Source organism: Rhipicephalus sanguineus, chromosome 3, assembly GCF_013339695.2.
Source record: "Rhipicephalus sanguineus isolate Rsan-2018 chromosome 3, BIME_Rsan_1.4, whole genome shotgun sequence".
NCBI lineage: Eukaryota > Metazoa > Arthropoda > Arachnida > Ixodida > Ixodidae > Rhipicephalus > Rhipicephalus sanguineus.
The window spans coordinates 205,631,750-205,654,017 of NC_051178.1; the positions used below are offsets into that span (position 1 = coordinate 205,631,750).

Below are 22,268 nucleotides of genomic sequence, written 5' to 3' on the forward strand. Positions count from 1 at the left end.
AAATGCAATGGGCGTTTTCAATATATCACGTCGCAAGCTATTAGGAAACGCGTTTTTATTGAAATATGTCAAAGGCATGTTCATGGCAACTTAAAAGACAAATAGCCGCTTCCGGAATTGCCCTCAGCTGAGTATAATATATAGGCTGACAAAAAAGAAATAAAACATGATAATAAGCAGTGTAATATATAGCCTGACAAAAACAAAATAATGAGAAATTAATAACAAACAAAGGAACGACGTTCTACAAAACCTAGTAGTTGAAATCGTGGTGTGTTGAGCTTTGGTACCCGGAGCCGGTGAAGTGAGCAAAATGAATGTGCGTGAGCTTATGGAAGATTCCATTAAAGAGCGACTGCACGGACTGATTACGGCATACTCCGTTAACAGCCTTCACTGCGTATGCTGCCTCCATCTTTGCGTTCTCACTGTTGCGTCTTGACTCGCTCTGTTTTCACCCTACAGTCCATGTGACATACTCGACCTCGTTAAAGGGCCCCTAAACCACACCGAGTTCAAAGAGGAGAGAGCGGTTTCTTTCGCGCCTTAACTACCCTTCCTACAGGCGCTATCTCCTCCTCGCTACCTATTTCTCCATAAAGCGCGTGGACAATGTCAGCACTAAGCGTTGAGCCTATCAGGATTACGCGCGTTTCGGCTACACGCTGTTATCTCCACTTGCGCAACGCGGAAAGTGAAGTGAAATCAGTTGATCGCGCACGACATTCATGCGAGACAAGGCCGAACGGGCGTGAGACTGTACGGCAAAGCAGGGTAGGCAGCAATTCACAACTTATATTCCTCGTATATATGGACCAATCGAGAGCATATTTCCTCATGACGTCACGTGAACAGTGTTCTGGCGTCACCAATTGCGCTGAAAAGGCGGGAAACGCCAGAAGAGAACAACGCGCTCGTTCTTTGTATTTTCAGAGGTTGTTTAGGAGCCATTTAACACCTCGACTTCAACTGCGGCACGCATTTCGATGTCTCGCGTTGCAGGAATTCACGAAGCGACAGTTCGAAGCGAAAGTCGCCTGCTTGAATTGCTGATTCCTACGGACTAAAATGCGCTTGGCGAAACTTACTGCTATTTTCCAGTCCCCAGCAAAATTGTCTCGCATGAGGGGGGCCTTCGCGAACCACTTAGAGTGCTTGGCTTTTCTTTGGCGCCTGGCGTGCAATTATAAATATTCAGTTCGCGAATCGCTGTAAACAAGAGCTGCAATTTGTAGGACTTGTTGCCCCGCCACGGTGGTCTAGTGGTTATGGCGCTCGACTGCTGACCCGAAGGTCGCGGGATCGAATCCCGGCCGCGGCGGCTGCATTTTCGATGGAGGCGAAAATGTTTGAGGCCCGTGTACTTAGATTTAGGTGCACGTTAAAGAACCCCAGGCGGTCAAAATTTCCGGAGCCCTCCACTACGGCGTCTCTCATAATCATATCTTGGTTTTGGGACGTTAAACCCCAGATATTATTATTATTTGTAGGACTTGTTGGTATTGGAGATACATAGATATATAGATAGATGCGAATTACGTAACTAGTGGGTCGTTTAAAGCTTCCAACCCATTACAAAGGGATCAGCCATAATTCTTTATCGTCATGTCAACCGTCGCATCAGTGCACATAATGCCTTACAGATGGTACCTCGCTTCTCCGCAGAATTATGATTATGATTACCTCGCTTCTCCGCAGAATTATGAACTTCACAAAAATTATGATTTGTGGCGTAGTGGGTACGTTGCTAGAGCACTTGTATTAGTAGCGCCAAGCGAATTTATAACCGGCTCTAGAAATGCCGCTCTTCCCGCTTTCGCTGTGACTGTGCTGCGCTTTCCGCGCAGGCCTGGCGTTTCTTTTTTTTTTGCCTCCCTTTATTGGTGCCACTTCTGCTTTGTTCCCGCTAATTTACATATCAAGTAGAGGCCGCATGTTTGTAACGGAGCAGCTGAATACAGAGCCATGTGGTTTGAGTACATGCGGAACGCGCACAATAACAGATTGAGACCCCACTTTTCTCGTATCACGGCCGTTTGTCAGTCCAGATTCCTGCAGCCTTTGCAAAAGATCGGAGGCGCGTGCAAGCGCTGTCAGTTTTCGTCTATAAACGGCGGATACTTTCCAAAAATAAACTGTTTTTGCAAGCTACCCCGCATCCGTGTATTTGTGTCTTCTTAGCGGCCGCACTGCTTCTTACGCGACACAAATACCTTTGGCAGCAAACAGCCCGGTTTCTCCGTCAGCGCCAGCGCCCTTCCTTCCATGCTTGCTCTCGGTAAAAGCGCGTGGCCACATACGACGCGGATGCGACGTTCGGGGCGACATCCGATATCATCTTGGCGCGCTTTTCTTATCCCGAGATCATCGTACGTGTGTACGATCCTCGAGGTGAGAAAACAGAGTGGCTCTTTCCTTTTAACTCGTCTGCCGTCGAATGTGTACAGCACGAGGCGTGCGAGCTAGGGCGCGTCAAAACAGCTTTCACATTTCTCCTTTATTTGCTCCCAGCGCGAGAAGTTTTATTTTTCAAGACGAAGAAGACGTGCTAAAGAGAAAATAAAGAAAAAAGGGGGCTCGATGACAATAACAACGACGTGTTTTTCTACACTATATAGCGTTTGCCAGTAAGTGGTTGCGGAGGATAACGGAGACATGACGAATTTACTGTGAGGTGTACCCAGTAACGTTATACACATATACTGTGGTTTTGTTTTATTACCGTTCCTCCTTCCGTTTCATGTAATGGAAGCAGGCGTCGCCCGGTTAGATCGACAGACGCCCGAGGGAGGGAAAAGTGACAAAAATGAAAAAGCAGGTTTCAGTTGCACTTCGGTGAGTGCTGTAGCAGTCCACCTGGAAGGTATTCGCGCTGCGCAAACAAATAACACGGGCAGGCCGAGAATATCTTTGAAGGCTACAGGGCACATGGAGTCTGCAGGAAATTAGCAAAAAAAATGAAAACAACAAAACAAGCAACGATGAACGAAGCGCTGCAGAAGCGAAATAGACGAAGAAGCGTTACTGAGCAAGCGCTCGCAGAAAACAGCGGAGCATGCGATTAAGGTGTAATATGCACTATAAATAGTAGGATATTGCGCGATGTTGAACCGAAGCTTGTACGAGAACGAATAAATTGCGGATGTTGTTTTGATGGGTGTCTGCGAGGGGGATTTACAGATGCATTACATCCTGACCTGTACTAGCTGTTATACGCGGGTTTAAGTTAGAGTACCTCAGTTGCTATGTTTCTTTGTGCTATGATGTAAAAGTAGAAGAATAAATGCCAAATAATAAATAATTAACTAAAACGCCTAAAACAAGAAAGGGATAACGAACCAACACATTTATGGAGCGATGGTGAGCGTATTTCGCAACATGTTATATTCCTTTGTGTCCACGAACAAACCATTGTAGATCGAAGGCAATCGTCAAACCCTCCACCTTCATTCGTAAGGCTGCGCTAAGTCAACACTTATAACAAAACACGCACAGGACACACAAATACACGAATAAGGCCCTCGAAGGTGCGCCGGTCACACGCGCGTTTGTGCGCGCCGTTTTGCAATAACTGATGCTCTCTCGATCGTGGGCTTCTTGGCGATTAGCCGTTTCTGATTCGGCAGTGTCTGATCTTTTGTCGAGGTTATCTAGGTGGCTTGCCATTTCACGTTGCCAGGTTTCATTGTTGCCTGGATATGAACGCACGACCGTCCTTGTTGCCCGTAGCAAATGAAGTGTTGCGCTGCTCAACACGTGGATGACAGTCCAATTCCCGTCATGGAGTTAGGAGGGAGTATTGCGCAATGCGATAGATTTCCGATAGGGAAAGGGGTCCTGAATTTCTGCACGAAAAGCCTGGCCCTCGTGTAGTCAAGCGAGAATGCGCAGATACCCCGGCGTAGGGTTTGAAAAGAAAGGTGATAACACAGAAGAGGGATCATCTGAGCGTGTTTGTTTATTCTCTCTGCTTGCAGTTAATTCTCCATGCACTGGCGCTTTGGTGCTTTATTTTTTGTTCTTTTACTGCTTGCCTAGCAAGTACAAAAACAACAGCTACCTCCACTGAACTTTTCCTTACATTCTTCTAAAAAAACAAAAAAAAAACATATTATTCAATCAGTCTTCAATGTAGCTCTCTTCGAGAATATAGGGCGTACTTTTTTCCAATCTGTTCAATGCAGAAGAGTGAAAATTTGAAAACAGCAAAAGACAAGATGCGAGCGCTCAAGTCGAAAAGTTCAGAATGATGTTTTCGCTCGAAATTATTCATCAACCTTAAGACGGTTTTTTTTTTTCATCCCGAAGAAGAGCACAACACGCAATCTGTTTCGACTTGTTTTCGTCGAGTGAGCGGGCATGCCTTTTGTTGTGCTGGTCGTCTCATTCACTCGAACAACAACGTATTGCAAAGTTGGAGCTGGAGCTGCGAATGGGCGATTGCTTTCTGGAAGGCTCGCGAACTGCGCACCGCTCTTCACTGTACACTTGTGAAGCAGCGCACGGGGACATGGCACAAAAGGAACGAAACGTCAAGACACCGCTGCACTCGCAACTAGATTATCTTGAAGAAATAAAAAACACGGTTATATACATACATACCAGCGTACCACGTGTGACAATGACTTTCAATAAAAATTCGGCAGATCTCACGTGCCGTGGAAGTCGATATTATGCGAAGCATGCGGCGGGTAGGTGACTATGGCATAAGTTTTTTACTTCGTCACGTTATAAGATGACGCTAAATATATGTATAAATTTTATACGCACACACATATATATGTTGAAGAGCCTCATATGTGTTATATAACCAGTTGTTTACGGTTGGGTAACGCTGCCAATGGCAACGTGGGTATTACCAACACAAGAAGCGGTCAGCTGATATGTAGTGCTTATACATGTCCCGTAAACGCACGCATGTTTCACGAACCCGTGTGCATGTGTGCAAGAAGTTTTGACAGTTCTCGAACAAGGGCATCATCACCGTGATCAGTGAGCACCAGCAGCTGGTCATGAATTGTTATAGGATCCGGTCGTGATCGTGGTGACGAGGGGCCCATGTGGTATAGGAGAGCTGTTGGAATTCGTGGATGCCTCGGTCATTTCATCGACAAATTTTCTGTCGACATAGCCGGCGACATGTCGGAACCTGAAGCCACCCTTCGCGTTGGTGAGGTATAGGCCGTCGAGGCTGGTAGGCCTGGATAGTGCTACGTAGATCAACATCAGTGGATGGTGTTTCTCGTATTCGTAGACTACCTGGGCGTATGTGGCCTACGTAGAGTAGTCTACAAAGCGGCTGTCAATCAATCTGGCATCATCCTCGGTCAGCATGAGGCCATCGCCCAGCGTCGTAAGAAATGAAGAGGACACTGCGTCGTTCTGGTGGACGAAGTGCACCTTACGGTGTGGTGATGTGGATATCATATGTAACTTTCGTTAATGTATTCCTCCGGGGTCGAGCAATGCTTCAATATAGCTTCCTGAATAATAGAAATACAAACATATAGTTTATTAGACTGCTATAAAAGCGGAGCCAACACTAGAACTACAGACGTTAATCGGATATGACGCCTCTATCGTAGGAGTATACATCGTAGGAGTATCATGTAGTGTTTATTGCTTTCTTGTAAAATAGATAGCCAGCACCACAACCACAATTGACGTTGCACTGATATTACGCCTGCGTAGGCTGTTTTTCCAAAACCGGTTTACAGACCTGGCGTGGCTCAGTGGTAGAATGCCTGATTGCCACGCAGAATGCTTCGATTCGATTCGTGCTGGGATCATAATTTTTATTCTTTCCATTCGTTGAGTCAACGCTGCCGATGTTGGTTTTCCTTAACGCTCTAGCATTTAAGTTACCAATGTCTGTTCTCGCCGTTCCTGGGTAGATATAAACTGTCAATCACTTGTGGCGCATACCCGTACACCTAGGCCCGTGGTAAACGGGTATGTGCCACACGTGTCTAGTGGAAAGGGTTTGACGACGTACGCGGCAGGATTTTAACGTTATTCATGTCATGACCCGGCAGTCATATTCGTCAAATCCTCTTACCCTCCCATGCAAATTTTGGTATACACCAAGTTAAGGAGGCGATCACGAGAGCACCCAGACGTAGGCGGCTAGATAGATAGATAGATAGATACGTAGATAGAAACGCTCAAAGTGCCAGAGGTTCGCTAAGAAATGCTTCGCATTTAATAATAATAATAATAATAATAATAATAATAATAATAATAATAATAATAATAATAATAATAATAATAATAATAATAATAATAATAATATCTGGGGTTTAACATCCCAAAACCACGATATGATTATGAGAGACGCCGTAGTGGAGGGCTCCGGAAATTTCGACCACCTGGGGTTCTTTAACGTGCACCTAAATCTAAGTACACGGGCCTCAGACATTTCCGCCTCCATCAAAAATGCAGCCGCCGCGGCCGGGATTCGATCCCGCGACCTTCGGGTCAGCAGCCATAACCACTAGACCACCGTGGAGGGGCAACAATGACTTTGAAGTGAGAACTAACTGACCAAGGAAAGTATAGGGAATGTTATTTGTAATAATTGGGATATGAAGAAAGTAAAGTGGACGAAAAGATAACTTCCCGCCGGCAGGGACCGAACCTGCGACCTTCGAATAACGCGTCCGATGCTCTACCATTGAGCTACGGCGGCGGTCATCCACCCGTTCACTTTATGGTGTATATATGCGCATTTAAACTTAGGGGTGTTAGTCAGCGCCGATTGGTCCCTGCCGGTGGGAAGTTATGTTGTCGTCCACTTTACTTTCTTCACATTTATATCCTACTTATTACAAATAACATCCCCTATACTTTCCTTGGCATTGTTGTCTGTGCTTTCTCATTAGTATTGTGTCTAACAAAGAAAAACGAGCCCTCAAAAGTCATCTTCTTTCCTTAATTACTTTCAAGTTATGATCTGATCCTTTGCAGCGGTGTCCTGTCGTTTCGTTCCATTTGTGCCTTGTTTCCGTGCGCTGCTTCACATGTAAACATCAACTATGACCAACTCGCCCAACTTTCCACTTTACTGATCTTCACTGTACTACACATTACCTAAAAGTCCTAGCTCAAGAGTTTCCCGTTCTATTCACGTTAGGGCAGACTCAGAATAAAGTGAAGCGATTTCCTACAGTTTTATCTTCCTACAAACGTTTGTCACTGAACTGGGCCGCTGCAGCGCTGTGCGAATTTATCACCACCTCCGCAATTCACCCTCGAGTACTCGGAACAGTCAACATTTTTGAACGTTTGCCCTGGGACAAGCTGTGCCCTTCTAAGTAAGCTTGGGCGACGCTTCTTAATACGGTGAGTACCCGCGTGATTATCGTTGTATGCGCGAGCGCACATGTATGCATACCTGAGGCCGAATTCGCAAAGACTTTCGCTTATGAGTGCTATTTACCGTTAGCCGGCCGGACTCGCTAATGATCAGGACTGGCTGAAATGCTCTCTCATGAACTTTTTTTAGAGAAGGTAGCTTTTGTGAATGCGGGCTCTCCTCTTTAATTATACTTTAACTTTATTACAATTCAACTGCTGCTTCATCGTCCTCTCCGGTTTGGCAGCAAACCACATGAAACATTTCGTTTTACTACTAATGAAATGAAAATGGGAACTATTAATGAAGCACTCCGTTTAACTAGCAACAAGATCTGCTATACCAAGCCTAGAGACGTTTCACTCACCGCTCCCATTCGGGAACAGAGATTAAATTTTATCTGAAAGAAATACACGGTGCACATCTAGAGTGTAAACGTGAAAGAGTGTCTCACGATTCTGTGTCACTATGGTGTAATTATTACATAGAACTTGACTGTTGAAGAAAAATCTTAATAGTAATGACTTCTGGGGTTTCACGTACCAGAACCACGAGGCACGCCGTATTGAAATTTCCGGAGCCCCCCACGAGGCACACCGTAGTGGAAGGCTCGGGAAATTTTCTTAACGTGCGCTGACATCGCACAGAGCATGGGCCTCTAGCATTTCGCTTCCATCGAAATGCGACCGCCGCGGCCGGGATCGAACTCGCGCCTTTCTGGTCAGCAGCCGAGCACAAGAAAAATCAATCTATATAGCTTATTCTATATTGTCAGCCGTTCAAAGCAGTTAGCAGTTTAATCTGCTCTGTCTGTGACGTGACATCAGGTGTGCCTCAAGACAATGTCCTTGACCTGTTTGTTTCTAATATACATCGTTTTCCCCACTGACTTCTTCTCGCCTGCGACTCCTTGCTGATGACAATCATTTACCTCTCGATTAGGCCCACTGATGACCATTTAGCTCACTGAAGTGACCTGAACTGCATTCCTAACTGGTGTTACAAATGAATGATACCTAATTCTACTGGAATTATTACTAACTCGAAATATTATTTATTGGAAGCTCCGTTAGTACAGTACATGAAAATACACAATACTGATTGCGAGGTCAACTTTCTCAGCCGCAAACGTAACAACTCCATATTCTCATAACTAATAGCGATATACATGATTGTCTGAACAAGAATAAATGACTCAGACGGGCTGGCCGGCGTTTCGATAGGTGGACCTATCTTCGTCAAGGGCGCCTGGTAGCCCAGTAGTGTCCCAAGCATCATTGTACAAACAATCGTGCGTGAATCTTATATATAATCTTTCACGGGCCACGTATAATAATTAACGCCGTAAGTGCTTAGGGCCAAACAACGAAACGTTCCTTTCCTTCGACCGCGTCCTCACCTTACGTGAGGCCTCTTTACAGCCAAGTACCGACGGAGGAAGCAAGCGTACTCTGAAAGCTCCCTTCACCGGTCCTCGCGGGAGGAATGGTTGCCGCGCTCCTGCGTTCGAGATTATAGAATATAAGCTTTGCTCACAAGCGTTTATTCTGTAAGAAAAAGTTGGGTCACCACATCACTTCCAAATTGAAGTGTTAATATAGAGACGCGTGAACGCTTTCTTCCAACTGCGATTACTAAAGGTGAAAAGCCACCGTAGTCGAGCGCAAAACGTGGTGTGTTCTAGCAACACTGAAATGCCCGCCTCTTCAAACGCTGTCAGCCTAAACGCGCTTCACCGTGCACGCACTATAGTGCCTATCTATACACGCACGCTCGCGTCTCCCCGCAGTGGTGGGGTGGGAGGGTTGCCTCGGAAACAAGCATCACGTGGGCTAGCTCATCACGCGGGCTAGCTGTGAGGTGAAGCGCTCGTTCAGGGCCAGGAGCGGACCTAAGGACGCACGAAGGTAGCCGCCAAGGAAGCCTTCACCGAGGGCTCCTCAGTGAGGAAGCTTTCAGAGTGACATAAGGCAGCCTCACCAAAATGAAGGCTTCCTTACTGAGGAAAGGAACGTTTCGTTGTTTGGCCCTTAAGCTTCCACGCCACTTGGATACCTGCACTAACAAGCTAAGATCTATACAAATTAAAGCCGCTTGTTTCATTGCACATAACTACAGCCCACACTGCAGCATAACACAGGTCAAACATAACATATCAGTGGCGTAGCCAAGGGGGGGGGGGGGCACACCGGGCCCGTGCCCCCCCCCCCCGAAATGTTTTTTTTTTTTTTTTTTGCCATGGCAACAGAGCACAAAATGACTCTCGACCCCATCTGCCTGCCCGGCCCCCACATCGATCAAGGAGGTGCCCATCCCTTCCCCCCCCCCCCTGAAAAAATTTTCTGCCTACACCCCTGTAACATATCACTTGTGCCTGTTGATATACGACATTTTGCCGCTATATTATGCTCACTTCATTAATATCACTGCAGCACCAGGCCATATCCTTTACCACTAGAAGCGCCATCACGCATTTCGCGCTGCTTACATATTCAATGAAAATATTAAGAGTATAAACGGACGAACTGATGCTTTCAATCCATCAGTATTTCAACGTGACATTGTTCTTTGGAACCGACAATACTGATTCCATTTGCAATAATGAATAATTTAACTATAAAATCCGCAAGCATTTTCCGAAATGATGTTATGGCGTCATAAATAATTAATTTTCATTCGCGAAGTCCTCTTTTGTTGTTTCTTTTTTACGTCCTGTGTGAGATGAGTGTTATTTATTTAAAGTATTCATGCTGATTCTCTGTTATAATCTTATATATCGCACCTACGTATGCTCTTTCTCTTCATTTTTGCCCCGTACGAAAATTTCCCACTCACTGCCTTTCATTTTTTTCTGTTATACCTGCATCGAGAGTGTCCTTACTCAAAGACCTTCCGATCGCCTGTAACTCATCCAGAGTAAATCACTGAACGAACGAAGTGAGACGTGTTAACGCCCGACGGTCACTGCGCAACGTTTGCTTTCCCCACAAGTGCGTTATTTGGCGAAACTTCCACGGGCAGCTGTGAAATATGCGAAGTAGTAATTGCTGAAAAAGCGTCGGTATATTGAAAACAAGTGCACCGCGAAGCGCTTAGAGTGAAAATTCTATAACCGCACCTTACATGCCGCGCCCCGTTGCCTGCAGTGTAAGAATATGAAACGGAATATTACTCTCCTTCCGATTTCTTTTAAGTGCTATACCGCAGCACGAATGACGTATACTCAACGCGCTCTTCCGGCCCCGTTTCCAAGTCAGAGCGCGACGGCTCACTGACCACTTCTAGTTCTTCGCACGGATCTTTTGGCGAGCTCTACTTCAACGTAAGGAGTTTTGTCTCCAAGTCAAATCGGAATAATGTTATCAATTGAACAAAAAAAGGTCACATTTCTGGCGCAAGGGCGAAGCAATTAATGTCATAGCAACAAATTGGAATGTTGTTCCAAGTACGGCTAGCAGCTGACTCCTTTGTCATTCGACATGGCGCAACTCAACAAAACACTGGCGTTAGGAAACGTGGCTGCTGCAGCGAGTTAAGCGACCTTCGTGCTGTCTATCACTTCAACGAAAAGTTAATAGTGAGAACACAACACGTACAAAGGTATGAGCTGTTCTGAATCCTGCCAAGACAGGGTGCACGCGATCGCACCGGGCCGCTCAAAGTACGCAGTTCCTACCGGAGCCACGCAGCCCCGTCCGGGACTCCTTATGGGCCTTTCACTCGACGGAAGAAGGGGCGGCGCGTTTCGTCTCCGCCAGAGCCGCGATCGTCGGCTACCCTCGCACGCATTCAGTTGCACATAGAACATACCGCACGCGGGGCGATATTACCACCCTTGCACTTCATACGGAACCTCACGGCGACGGCGACGCCAAAAATGCGCCTGGATTGTCAATTATAAGAATGGGTACTCAGAGACTCACGGCGATGAAGACCAGTCCGTCGAGTCGCATGCCTTGCAGGGTCGTTGTGCGTGCGGAGCTGGTCAAGCCTCACGACCGGACTGAGGCCGCCGTTTTCCGGGAGACGCTGCTGCGCTGCTGCCTCTGGATTCCGCTGCTGCGGGGGCCACAGCTGCAGGCCGGCCAAGGCATGGGACGGGCCGCTGCGATTCGCATAGCTTTCGTCACGCATAGTATTGTCACAGTTACAGAGGTCACTTACAATGATTCCGCATTATATCGCGTATGACTGTCAGCTACATGATGGAGTTTAGAGCGACTTTTCTGGCTGTATGCAGGAGTTAACGGACATAGATAATAATCTTTAATGAAAATCCCGGAGAGGTTAGCCTGGTTTGCTACACAGTCACATACGCACATATGTACACAAAAGAGTCATTCACAAACTTGGGTTAAAATCAGTGTTCCTCAAGAACACCAACAGAGCTTTTGTGTTGCGCATCGCACAACAGGTGTCTCGCCACGGGCCGAGAAGGTGCCGACGCTGCATGTTACATTATTGTAAAGTCTGCAAAATTTTATTCTTTATCTTCAGTGTCGTGCGACGTAGCCTGAACAACCGACAACGTATATGCATTTGTCTTTGAAACCACATGCTTAAGTGTGGCATTGCATTATTCGCAACATGCTCCCCCCTCCCTTTTTTTTTTCTTTCCTCCGCTTACAGATCAACGTTTTGATGAGCAATTTTCGCCTCTCGTATTATTGTCTAATGCCACCGAAATGGAGTACTAAGAGAAACGGCACGCTTCCAACCTCTCCGCACGATTCTCCTCCTTAAGATAAGGGTAGATTATGAATTCATATCGGTTGACACTCGGAAATAATAAGATTCGGTTCACTGTACACAGCCGGCTCTTAGGATAAATAATACGCAGCAAATTCATCTCAGGAAACAACGACCTCATCGGCAGAGTTATTACAGAGTTATTACCCGCGTCCGTGTCTCGACGTTCGCATCTCCAATATAGCGCATTCTCACAACGTATATTGCGTAGCATGCCTGGTTATGCCTAAGTAGACTTTTCTTTTCTTTCTTTCTAAACCCAATTTCCCTATCACAGTGCAGGATAGGAAACCGGATATTTGGATCTCATTAACCTTGGTGTCTTTACTTTCTCTTCTTTCTTCCTTGTGAATGTTTTGTTTTTATCTATATTCCACTGTCGCTAGATTTTCTTTTCATAACTGACACATCCGGATTCTCGGTGACCTACTTCCCACGCTCATATTCCATAAAATCTCTGCGAATTATTTTTTGTGTCTTTTTGGGACTTCCTGCTACATTCGCGCGTGCTATATTTTTTTCTCTCGTGCACTTACTTGCACCTTGCATATGTAGCAGACCTGGTTTGCCATAGCGAAACGTTTCACCCGTCACTTGTTGAAATGATACAATCACGGCATTATTTTTCACGGAAGACCGAAATTGCACATCACCCGCTATGCGGCAGTTATGTGCACGTGTCATGCTAGATATCAATAATGTACGGTGAACACGAAGAAAGCAAGAAAAAAAAATGTGTGATCGACATTTTTCATCTCGGTTGCTTTGGTTAACGCCTCCCTGAACCTGCAGCTGCTCACGTTAGAGTTAGTGTAGGCATTGTTCTATTGCATTATGTTCTGTTGTATACTTAATGTATAAAGACCACTACTGCGATAGCCCAATCGGGCTGCAGTATGTCAAAATAAATAAATAAATAAATAAATAAATAAATAAATAAATAAATAAATAAATAAATAAATAAATAAATTGGATTTCAGCATATCCTTGAGCACCAAGGCAGTGCAGGATAGTGACGTTTACGTTTAAGAATACTGCAGTGATATACCGATGCCAAAATTGTAATAAATAGTTGGCGAAGAAAGGTATGACTTTGCTTTAGTTCGTATTCAATGAAAATTGTCCAAGTTTATTCTCGTCCGCAAACTGGTGCATTTTACACATTATTTTAAGTACATCCCCAAGGAAGAGTTATGGGGTAGCACGAAGCAAGTGCTTCCAGGCTGTCCTTCTCAGTTTAATGCTGTACACTCTAGGAGGGGAGCATACAAACTGATAGTGTCAATAGTTCTACAGTAAGTAGTCATAGGCTGCTGCTGAGCGTGTACCCTTTAGCCTTAGAACGCGCGGCTTACTCGTGTTACACATGCCGCAAGTAAGGCGCATATCTATAGCTAAAGCTCTAAGTTAGCACTAAACGAAGTATTACGGAAAATGGACTCCGTCTTTCTGTTTGTCACCGCAACAAAATCTGCTTAAAATTTATAAATTCGTCTTATTAAAGCGCTGACACGCAGGTGCGCCTGAGGTCTGAAACATGCATACGTAGAGAAAGCAGTAATTCAATAAAATCAAACGATATCGTGGAATACAGCTCATTTCTAATATGACAGCAGAATATAATTTTTACGGTTGCAGTAACGCATGTTGTAAATCGTTAGGAAAAGCAGCTTGTGTCACGCGTTCTGCTGGTTCAGATCGATTTACAGCAAGGAAAATGAGTGCGCATGGTGAAACGGACGGACAAAGACGAGAGGACGAACAGCGCTGATACGGTTCTTTTCATTTGTCTGAATTCGAATTTACGCTAATTATCTTCACTCAGTACGCGCCAACGAGCCCAGCTACAAGTGCTGCTACGATGGATTTTGACGACAAAATGCATGCCGAAGATTCCATTCGCAGACAGTGAATCACGGCGCGGATTCTTTGGAATTGGGTTCATCGTGTTAATTCCGTTTTAGAATCTTTATTCTTCATAATACTCGCTTTCTCCTTCGCCTATCTGTTACGATGATATTGCATTTTCCCATCGCTTCATCTGTCTGGATTCTGTGTGGAAGGGACAGAAAAATTAAAATAAGGAATAACCTTACCGACCATAATAATATAACAAACGGTACAGATTGTTTCAATACCACGACTTTCGTACGTGCGGTTGGTGTCACTTTTTGGCTAAAAGGTGCCAATCTCGAGTCAGTGACTCGACAATGCTGTTTTTTTTTTTTGAAACTGGCCTTCAGGTGTGTCCGACCAAATCCATGGTTCGCGCAGTGGAAAACTTTATCTGACGAAGCCGAACAACAACCTCAGAGAATACAAGCTGTTAGAAGCCCCTTGCATTAGGCAGACCGCCTTATCACACTCAAGCGTACGTGAAGCCTCTTGGGTATTTTTAAAAAGCAGCCCGGAGTCGCGTATTAAAGAAAAAGGTGACGACGTCTGCTTTTCTTGCGGGTGTTGTAAACGTGGTCTATGAGCGAAAAAAAAAGAAGAAAATAGTAATCCGTTGGTCTGCGTGCAGAATGCGTCCATGCTGGTATAGTCATTCTCAGCAAGGGCCAGTGGCTACCGAGACTGAGGAGGCCACTTGCCTCGGGCGAAACAAGAGGCGCTTTTTTTTTTCACTAATGTAGATAACTAAATATGTACGCACTCTCTCTTTCTCCTCAGCAGCCTATTCCACTGAGCTTTGCAGATGCTCGAAAGAAAGCTGCAGTGTATATGCTCTGGAGGTCCGCACGAACAGCCAGCGCACCTTTTGAAAGCTCGTATGAGAAATTCACGAAGGTTTACGGAGACAAAGGTTTAAAAAAGTTTCCACATCACACAATACGCAGCTTTATGCATCACGACAAAGGTTAGCGCGCTATGTCAGCGTTACATAATTCTATTCAATAGTTCGAACAGGCCATCTTCGACCTTTAAACATAGCTATGGCGCCAAAATGTATTATTCCAGATTTAAAATTGTCGAAGCTTTTTACTCTAGCTAGTACCGCGGGTCTAGAGGCCAGGTTGTCCAGCGCCAACACCTACTCTCCTGTTTTATGCACAAATTTCAAGGAGGCCCAATGAATCGCATATTAAGAAAGAACACTGAGGTATCAGTGAATACCACCTCACATTGGCATCTCAAGCAACGGAGCAGCTGATGCTGTTGCAGCTTCAGCGCAGAACCTAAATTTTACTGATGACACATTGTGCTAATTTAGCAACGTTTGTCTACTTTGTACACCGCGCTGATGCGTACGACTAGAGTATCAGATAACAACATAGAGCGTTGTAATATTGCTCAACGTTATATCTTGCTTTCTTTGGTTGATCACGGAGTTTTGATCGGGCCAGGCGTCATGCGGCGATTCGACTGGAAGCTCTTTCAGAGGCGCTTGTGTCACCTTTCGATATATGCGTACTCGTACTTCAGTCCGCAGTCTTGCTATCTGGGCCAGTGTACCGTAGCAGTTCATTTTGATCTATTCTATTCCTGTTTTATCGCCAGCTGGTCTGGACCGGTGCACTCCGGGTGCCAGAGCAAGTGCAATGCCGTTCGGGTGGCAATAGCGCGAAATAATGGCTAAAGGTCGCACTAAGGTCGTGAAGCTACGAGGCAACTAACTTAGTATACGTGATTCGCAATCGTATCAGAAACAGAATTCATTGGTTAATTCTTTCAGACAAAGAACAATCTTGATGGCTAAGTTCATATCACTACAGGGCAGATAAAGCTCATCTCATGGCTGAGAAATAAAACTTGAATTCCTTGCTTATTCCTTCTTCTTCCTCTTCTTCTGGGGTTTAACGTCCCAAAACCACGATATGATTATGAGAGACGCCGTAGTGGAGGGCTCCGGAAATTTCGACCACCTGGGATTCTTTAACGTGCACCTAAATCTAAGTACACGGGCCTCAAACATTTTCGCCTCCACCGAAAATGCAGCCGCCGCGGCCGGTCCTTGCTTATTCCTGTAATTTGCATGTTTACAATGTCCCGCGTGTTGCCTCTTCGGTGAAATTGCTGTGAAAGCACCCAGTGTTACGGTCGCATTGTTCTGAATACTGGTTCAGCCGGTTTTATCTACTGCTTATCATAAACGTTGCAGAAGTGATAAATGAAGAAACACTTTTGAAGCTCCATATCAGCGGTTTTCCGTAGCTTAATAACTCGAGACCGTATTTCAAATTTGTGTCCTGAACAATAACACCGCGAACACAGAGACAAGAACGGAGCCCACTGCTGCAATACCTGTACTGTTATGCTGCTAGCAAATTTGTTCCAATTCAGCAATACATTTCTAGCTGCTGCTTCGTCCCTAGGTGATAAGTGATTAAGGAATGTGTGTTAAAAAAAAAACGTCGACTTTTATCGCACGTAAAAATATAGTAATCAGACACAGTGACACACCCTTTTTGAACCAGGCAGTATAACTACGACGGGGCTTAGGATTGCCAGGTTTTGAGAAGTAGGCACAAGTTTGTTGGGAGCATATACTATCTATAGGATTATTTTAGTAGTACTCTACACCTTACTATCAGCTAACACCCATACTCCCATATTTGTCAAACAATGCTCGACGAAAGGCATCAGGTTGCAGGAGCTCCAGTCCGAAGATCCGGAAAATACGCTTTTATTAGTGAGCCAACCAGGCATATAACTTGAAAGAGAAGAGGGGCGTAGCCAAGGGGGGGTTCAAATCCCCCCCCCCCCCCGAAAATTTTCAGTTTTGCTTGCGTATATATACACGCACACATACAAACGCACGCACGAACATACATAAAGTATGGTTGAACCGCCCCCCCCCCCCCCCCCGAAAAAAATTTCTGGCTACGCCCCTGAAAGAGAACATGCTTGGGCGTGCTGGTAATCCACAGCAACTTTTTAGTGCCCAAAATAACGCAGAACGGAAAGGAACAACACGAACAAAGCGCTAACTTCAAATGTTTCGTTTGTTTTCTGAAGCAGCACATGTATGGACAGAAGAGAGTAGCAGCTCGCACAAGCGCAATCCTACGAGTTAAATAACACAGCAATATCGCATCTGTGAACTGACAGTATAGATAAAATGATACATTAACGTTCGCGAAACGCTAGCCGCAAGATCAGGAGATCGTGAAATTTTCCAGACAAAACGCAGATATAGTGGCTTAACGGTGATGACAAAATAGACTTATAATGTAGCAGCTAGCTTTTCACGAACTTTATTTTGTAATTTTATCCTAGCTGTCTGTCCACACATTTGTACAAGTTGTACCGCTTCAGGAATTAAACCAAGCATTCTAAGTTGCGTGTGTCCGTGTCGTATCTTTCCGTCCAGCGTTTCTTTTTACGATAAAGCAAGCTGCTAATGAGGGAGTTGGCAAACTCCATCCCGGCGCCGTCAAAATCTTTATGCCACAGCAGGTATTTTTTTTCCAGCGCGCTTGAATGCATGAAAAGAACTAAAAGTAAATATTTAACTTTGAAAACATGTTTAGCGCCAGCGTACGAAGACACAAGGGAGACAGTGACAATATGACACATCATCACATAACACAACACAACACAACACAACACAAACCAACACAACCGTTTCCCTTGTGTCTTCGTCCGCTGGCGCTAAATCTGTTTTCAATATCAGAATACCAGCACAGCAAACATATGTCAGTGTTAAATATTCGAGGCTGCTTATCGATAAGTTTTCATCAAAATTGCAAACTAAGTTTCTAAAACACAATCGTTCCGCGTCGCGCAGTGGAATGCAGACAAAACATGCGGCGTTTTAGTTTGATTGTTTCGGCTCTAATCGAATCGGATACACACGCAACAGCTCGAGCCACTGTAATCTTCGCTGTGCTGTGTTGATACATTTTTTTTTCGCGCTGTTCTCTTCCTGATGAACAGTTGCGTTGCCTCCAGTATAAAAGTATGCGATTGTTACAACTTACGCCATGTCAAGTCGGCGTAATATTGTCCCCGTTAATTGTAGTTTTTCACCTTAAAAAAAAAGATCACCTCGAACGTGCGAGTAACCCCTCGAAAGCGCTTCTCGCGTCGCTGCCAAGCACAAAGGCATGAACGGTGCTCGCCATCCCTTTACCGCGTTCAGACTAAGAAATTCTTGAGCCTTGAATTTGATGACGTAGGCGAATCAACAGTGCGACACACTTGCTCGAAGACGGCTTTTTCGTTCGTTATAGAGGCAGCAAGGAGCAGTTGGCGTAGCTTTAGAAGCATACACGAAGTATCGAAGCAGTTGTTGCAAGGGGCTGCGTCTCCGTTCAATTTTCTATTTAAAAAGTATCCGCAGGAGGCGAGGATTGTAGTGGCTACTACTTTTCGCTTAGGCAATCCATGCACAAAATCAAGTAAAATACCGTGATTGAAATATTTTTCTATGATGATCGAGGACGTCAACCTTTTCCGCATTTTTTTTCGGATAAATTGCAAATACAAATGGGGCAACTAAATGAGCTGCGCACAGTTTGCAGCGTTTTCCATTAATGCGATTTATCCAGCAGTCTGCTGGTAAAGTGTACCTACCGTGGGTGCCGCCGAGAAGAAGTGTTGCCTAGTAGCAGCTACACCCTGTTCGTTGAAGTCAGTCGGGTGCCACGAGAGCGGCGAAAGCGCACGGGCGCGCACACTTGGCACCAAGTCGCCGTCCGGGCCGAGCAAGGAAAGCAACAGGTCTCCTCCTTCGCGTCCAGCTGTTCAAGGAGCGGACGGCGCCGCGAAAAAAGGATTTCGCGGGAGTCGGAGGAGAAAGGGAGGAAGAGCGCGCGCTCTGCGGTCTCTCACTAAAGTGCGGCTGCCCGACAGTGCGGCGCTCGGCTGCGGAGCATCCTTTTTGCTCTCCGCGAGTGGGATGGCCGGATGCTCCCGGCGCTCCCGCGCGTCCCGAGCCCCGACCGTCGAGGAGAAGGCGAGGAAGCGGAGGGGCGAGCGCATGCGCCTCGACCGCGCGCGCGTATACTACCACCACACCGACGACGGCGCGTACGGGCCAGGTACTGCTCGTGGACTTCGCCCCCGCAGGACACGGCGCCCCGTTCACCTTTTGCCGTGGAGCACTAGATACTACGATCGTTGTAAAGAAGCGAACAATTCGATTAACGAACTTACGAAACTCGTTGCAGACGCTGTCGACGAGATAAGGCGCACCGAATACGTGGGGCAAATCGGTTAAGCTTATTTGGTTTTCTCGGGAAAGTTGCGGCAAAGGGTGCTGGTTTATTATAACAGTAACCAAGGAAATCGGCGACCTCCTACGCTTCTGATTTTGATGTCGCTTCCGTGTGCGATAACTCGATTGGGACTTTTAAGGTGAACTTGCGTCACAAACGGTAGTCGTAGTTAGTTTTTTGGTAATAGCTGGCCTGAGATGACGGATGAGCGTCAGCTTCTACATGCAGATTTACAGATCCATCACAGGCGTGGGTGTTTTGGTGCATCAAGGCCTCGCTCTAAACCAGGGGTCTAAACACGCGGGCCGCATGCGGCGCCTTGACCTATCGGCCCGCCAGCACATGAGTGTCTTCGTCCCATATTCTTTTTTAAATTTTTTAAAAAACAAGTACGTTCATGAGCCTTCAACCCGCAATAGAGAGCTGTCCGCACCAGAAAGGAACTTGGCGCGCAAGGTCGACAGACTGGTTACTCTTCTAATGTTTTTGGCTCGATAGGTGACTTTGTAGTGGCATGAGGTTGCCGAAGGCCATGTTGTTGGCCGCGAGAAGGAACTCTAGACTGCCTCCATCTCCGGAGTACGTTTCTCGAATCCTAACTTCTTATCCACTTCAGAAATGACCCATGTATGAGATAGGGGAAAGGCCCTTTTTCAAATGGCAACGTTTACTGACATTTTGTACAAACTCTCCCCGCCCCCTTCCCCGCTGCAACCGTATTCACTGTCCCGACCCTTGCGGGACTAAATTTCGTGACTGCTGCCCGCTAGCTGAGGTGAGTTTGCGACCTCTACTCTAAAGGCTGGTGTGAATGACTTGGCACGTATAGTGCGGTGACGTTGCACTCAGTCCGCTTATTTTGGTCGTATCTTCTGCGTCGTCTCGAGCGTGTCATTCCGGATGTGGCGTGGCGAGGAATTCTCGTCGTTTCATGCGCGAAAGAGTATAAGGCTACCTCGCTTTCGGATTCCGCGCTGATGGCGGCCTTCGCGGACGTCCTAATTGCGGGAGCAGTTAGGGAGATAGAAAGCGACGCTGTTTGTGAACGCGAGCTTCGTTTACATGTAGCGCAGTCAAGTCGAATCAGTGGGCTTGTGTAGCAAGTGTTCTAAGGTTCTCTAACCTCGTATGACTGATGCGAGAAACCGAGGAGCGAGTTAACGACGCTAATGTTATGGCTTCAGGCTTTCAAACTTTCTCTTGCGCGACTTTTACTGCTGGGTGTGTAGGCATTTAAAGTTAAATGCGTTTGAATATTGTGTTTCACGCTGCTTGGCTGATTATGCCGGTTGTTTAATAGACACTATATATTTAGAGCTCTGCAATAACTGCAGACGGCACTCAGGCGAATCCGCCTGCATATTGACTTCGCCATTGACTTTGGCAAAAAGATATATGTAAAAGCGGTTTCTTTTTACGGCAATCACGCATCTCGAAACTGAGCATCCTTTTGTATGTCTAATATTTCCGCGTGCTTAGCACGATTGCGTTGTGGGATGTTATTTTGTAGCGCGACGGCATACATATTCTTGCGTTTTTATCCGATTCATCCTAACGTGATTCTGCGGATGGTTTATTAGGCTGCAGAAAGCATCCTTGGTCGCGCTCTCAATCAAGAAAAACACCTATATGCGTGACTATCGAGTAAAAATAATAGGCAAATGCAATTTCACACCAGTCAAAGCAGCCTTGAACCCCCTCTGCACACCGCGTGGGTACACGGAAGGGCATCGCAACAGGACTTGCCGTTACACAGGGTTCTCAATTTGCTTTCAACGACATGGCGGAAAGCCGCAATGACAACAGCCCCGAACAGGCTCGCAGCGATATAACGTCCATCCGGAACTCACTCGAACAAAGACAATCCGATACATCGACGACCTTAAGTCGCTTCGTTTTCAAACCGTGCGCTCTTAGAGAAGAGCGAGACCTCACTCAGCTGAGTCCTTCGTATATTCACTTCCGCCATTTCAAGAGGGCATGCCTCGCTCAAGCTGTCAATTCAACGGCTTCTCACAATTCATAGAGCCTATGTTTTTCCACGGGGACAGGTTTTGAAGCGGTGCCGACAGCGTGTGTGTATGTACACAGGGAAAGGGGGAGGCGCACGCGTCAGCCCGGTGTAGGAGGACGCGTGCCACGCTTAGCAAAATGATGGAAGCAAGGAGCCGAGGAAGGCGCTGAAATCGGTCTGCCGAAAAGCCGGACGACGCCTTGAAACGCTCGTATGTAAACAGGGAAAGCGAACGACCCCGGCCTCATGTCGAAGCGAAAAGACAAGGCTAGACGAAACAACTGTTAAATGAAGTGTTCGTCGCAGACGTCGATGAAGACAGCTGCCTCTTAGCTGACTGACACCGGGCGCAGCAGATGTCTCGGCGAGACCTCTCGACTGATGGGCCGATGAACGAACGACGGCACAAAAAAGGACGTTGAACCTGGTCGCGAGCTAGGTATTCGGTGGCTGCGAGCCCCACTCGCGGTGGCCCTCTCCCGACAGCATTAACGCTGCTGCGGAGTTCGTCGGTGCAACTGTTCCGAAAGGCCGGACGATGAGCGTAGGAATCTAGCCGAACAGCGAGAACGAAACACCGACGAAAATTTGCTACGTCCACGTGACGTTTTTCAATGCGCATCCAAGCTTGCTCGTTCATTATGTAGCGCTGTAGCGAACTGCGGTGCCCTGCCACTGCTTCGTCCGCTCAGTTTTGCGCCATTAGGGCCCGTAAATGTCCTTTAGTAAGATATACTGACTACCCACGCCTCATTTTATGCTCGTGTCATCTCAGGCCCAACAAGCGTTAAGTAGGAAAGCTGTAGAGGAGCCAATTTGCTGTAAGTGCTGCGCACTCTCGCTGCGTTCAGTTCCGACTTAACGGCTGCCACCGTGTTTTCCCACCATGGCACTCTTGTCTAACGGCGTATAATAGCAACCCTTCAGTTCCTTTAATCAGAATATGACGCGGTAGCCATCCGTAGCAGTGTCATACAGCAGTGGGCGA

The 22,268-nt window shown here is 46.3% G+C and overlaps 1 protein-coding gene across 1 annotated transcript in view; it reads right to left on the reverse strand.

The window, feature by feature from the left end:
• LOC119388147 (uncharacterized) overlaps positions 1–18,641 on the reverse strand; it is a 79,245-nt gene extending 60,604 nt beyond the window's left edge. Inside the window, exons 1-2 of the mRNA XM_037655797.2 lie at positions 18,623–18,641; positions 11,278–11,459 (exon numbers count right to left, since the gene is read on the reverse strand). Coding sequence (XP_037511725.1) covers positions 11,278–11,307 — 30 coding nt within the window. The 5' untranslated portion in view covers positions 11,308–11,459; positions 18,623–18,641. The remainder of the gene's footprint in view (positions 1–11,277; positions 11,460–18,622) is intronic.
• Between the last annotated feature and the right edge of the window lie 3,627 nt (positions 18,642–22,268).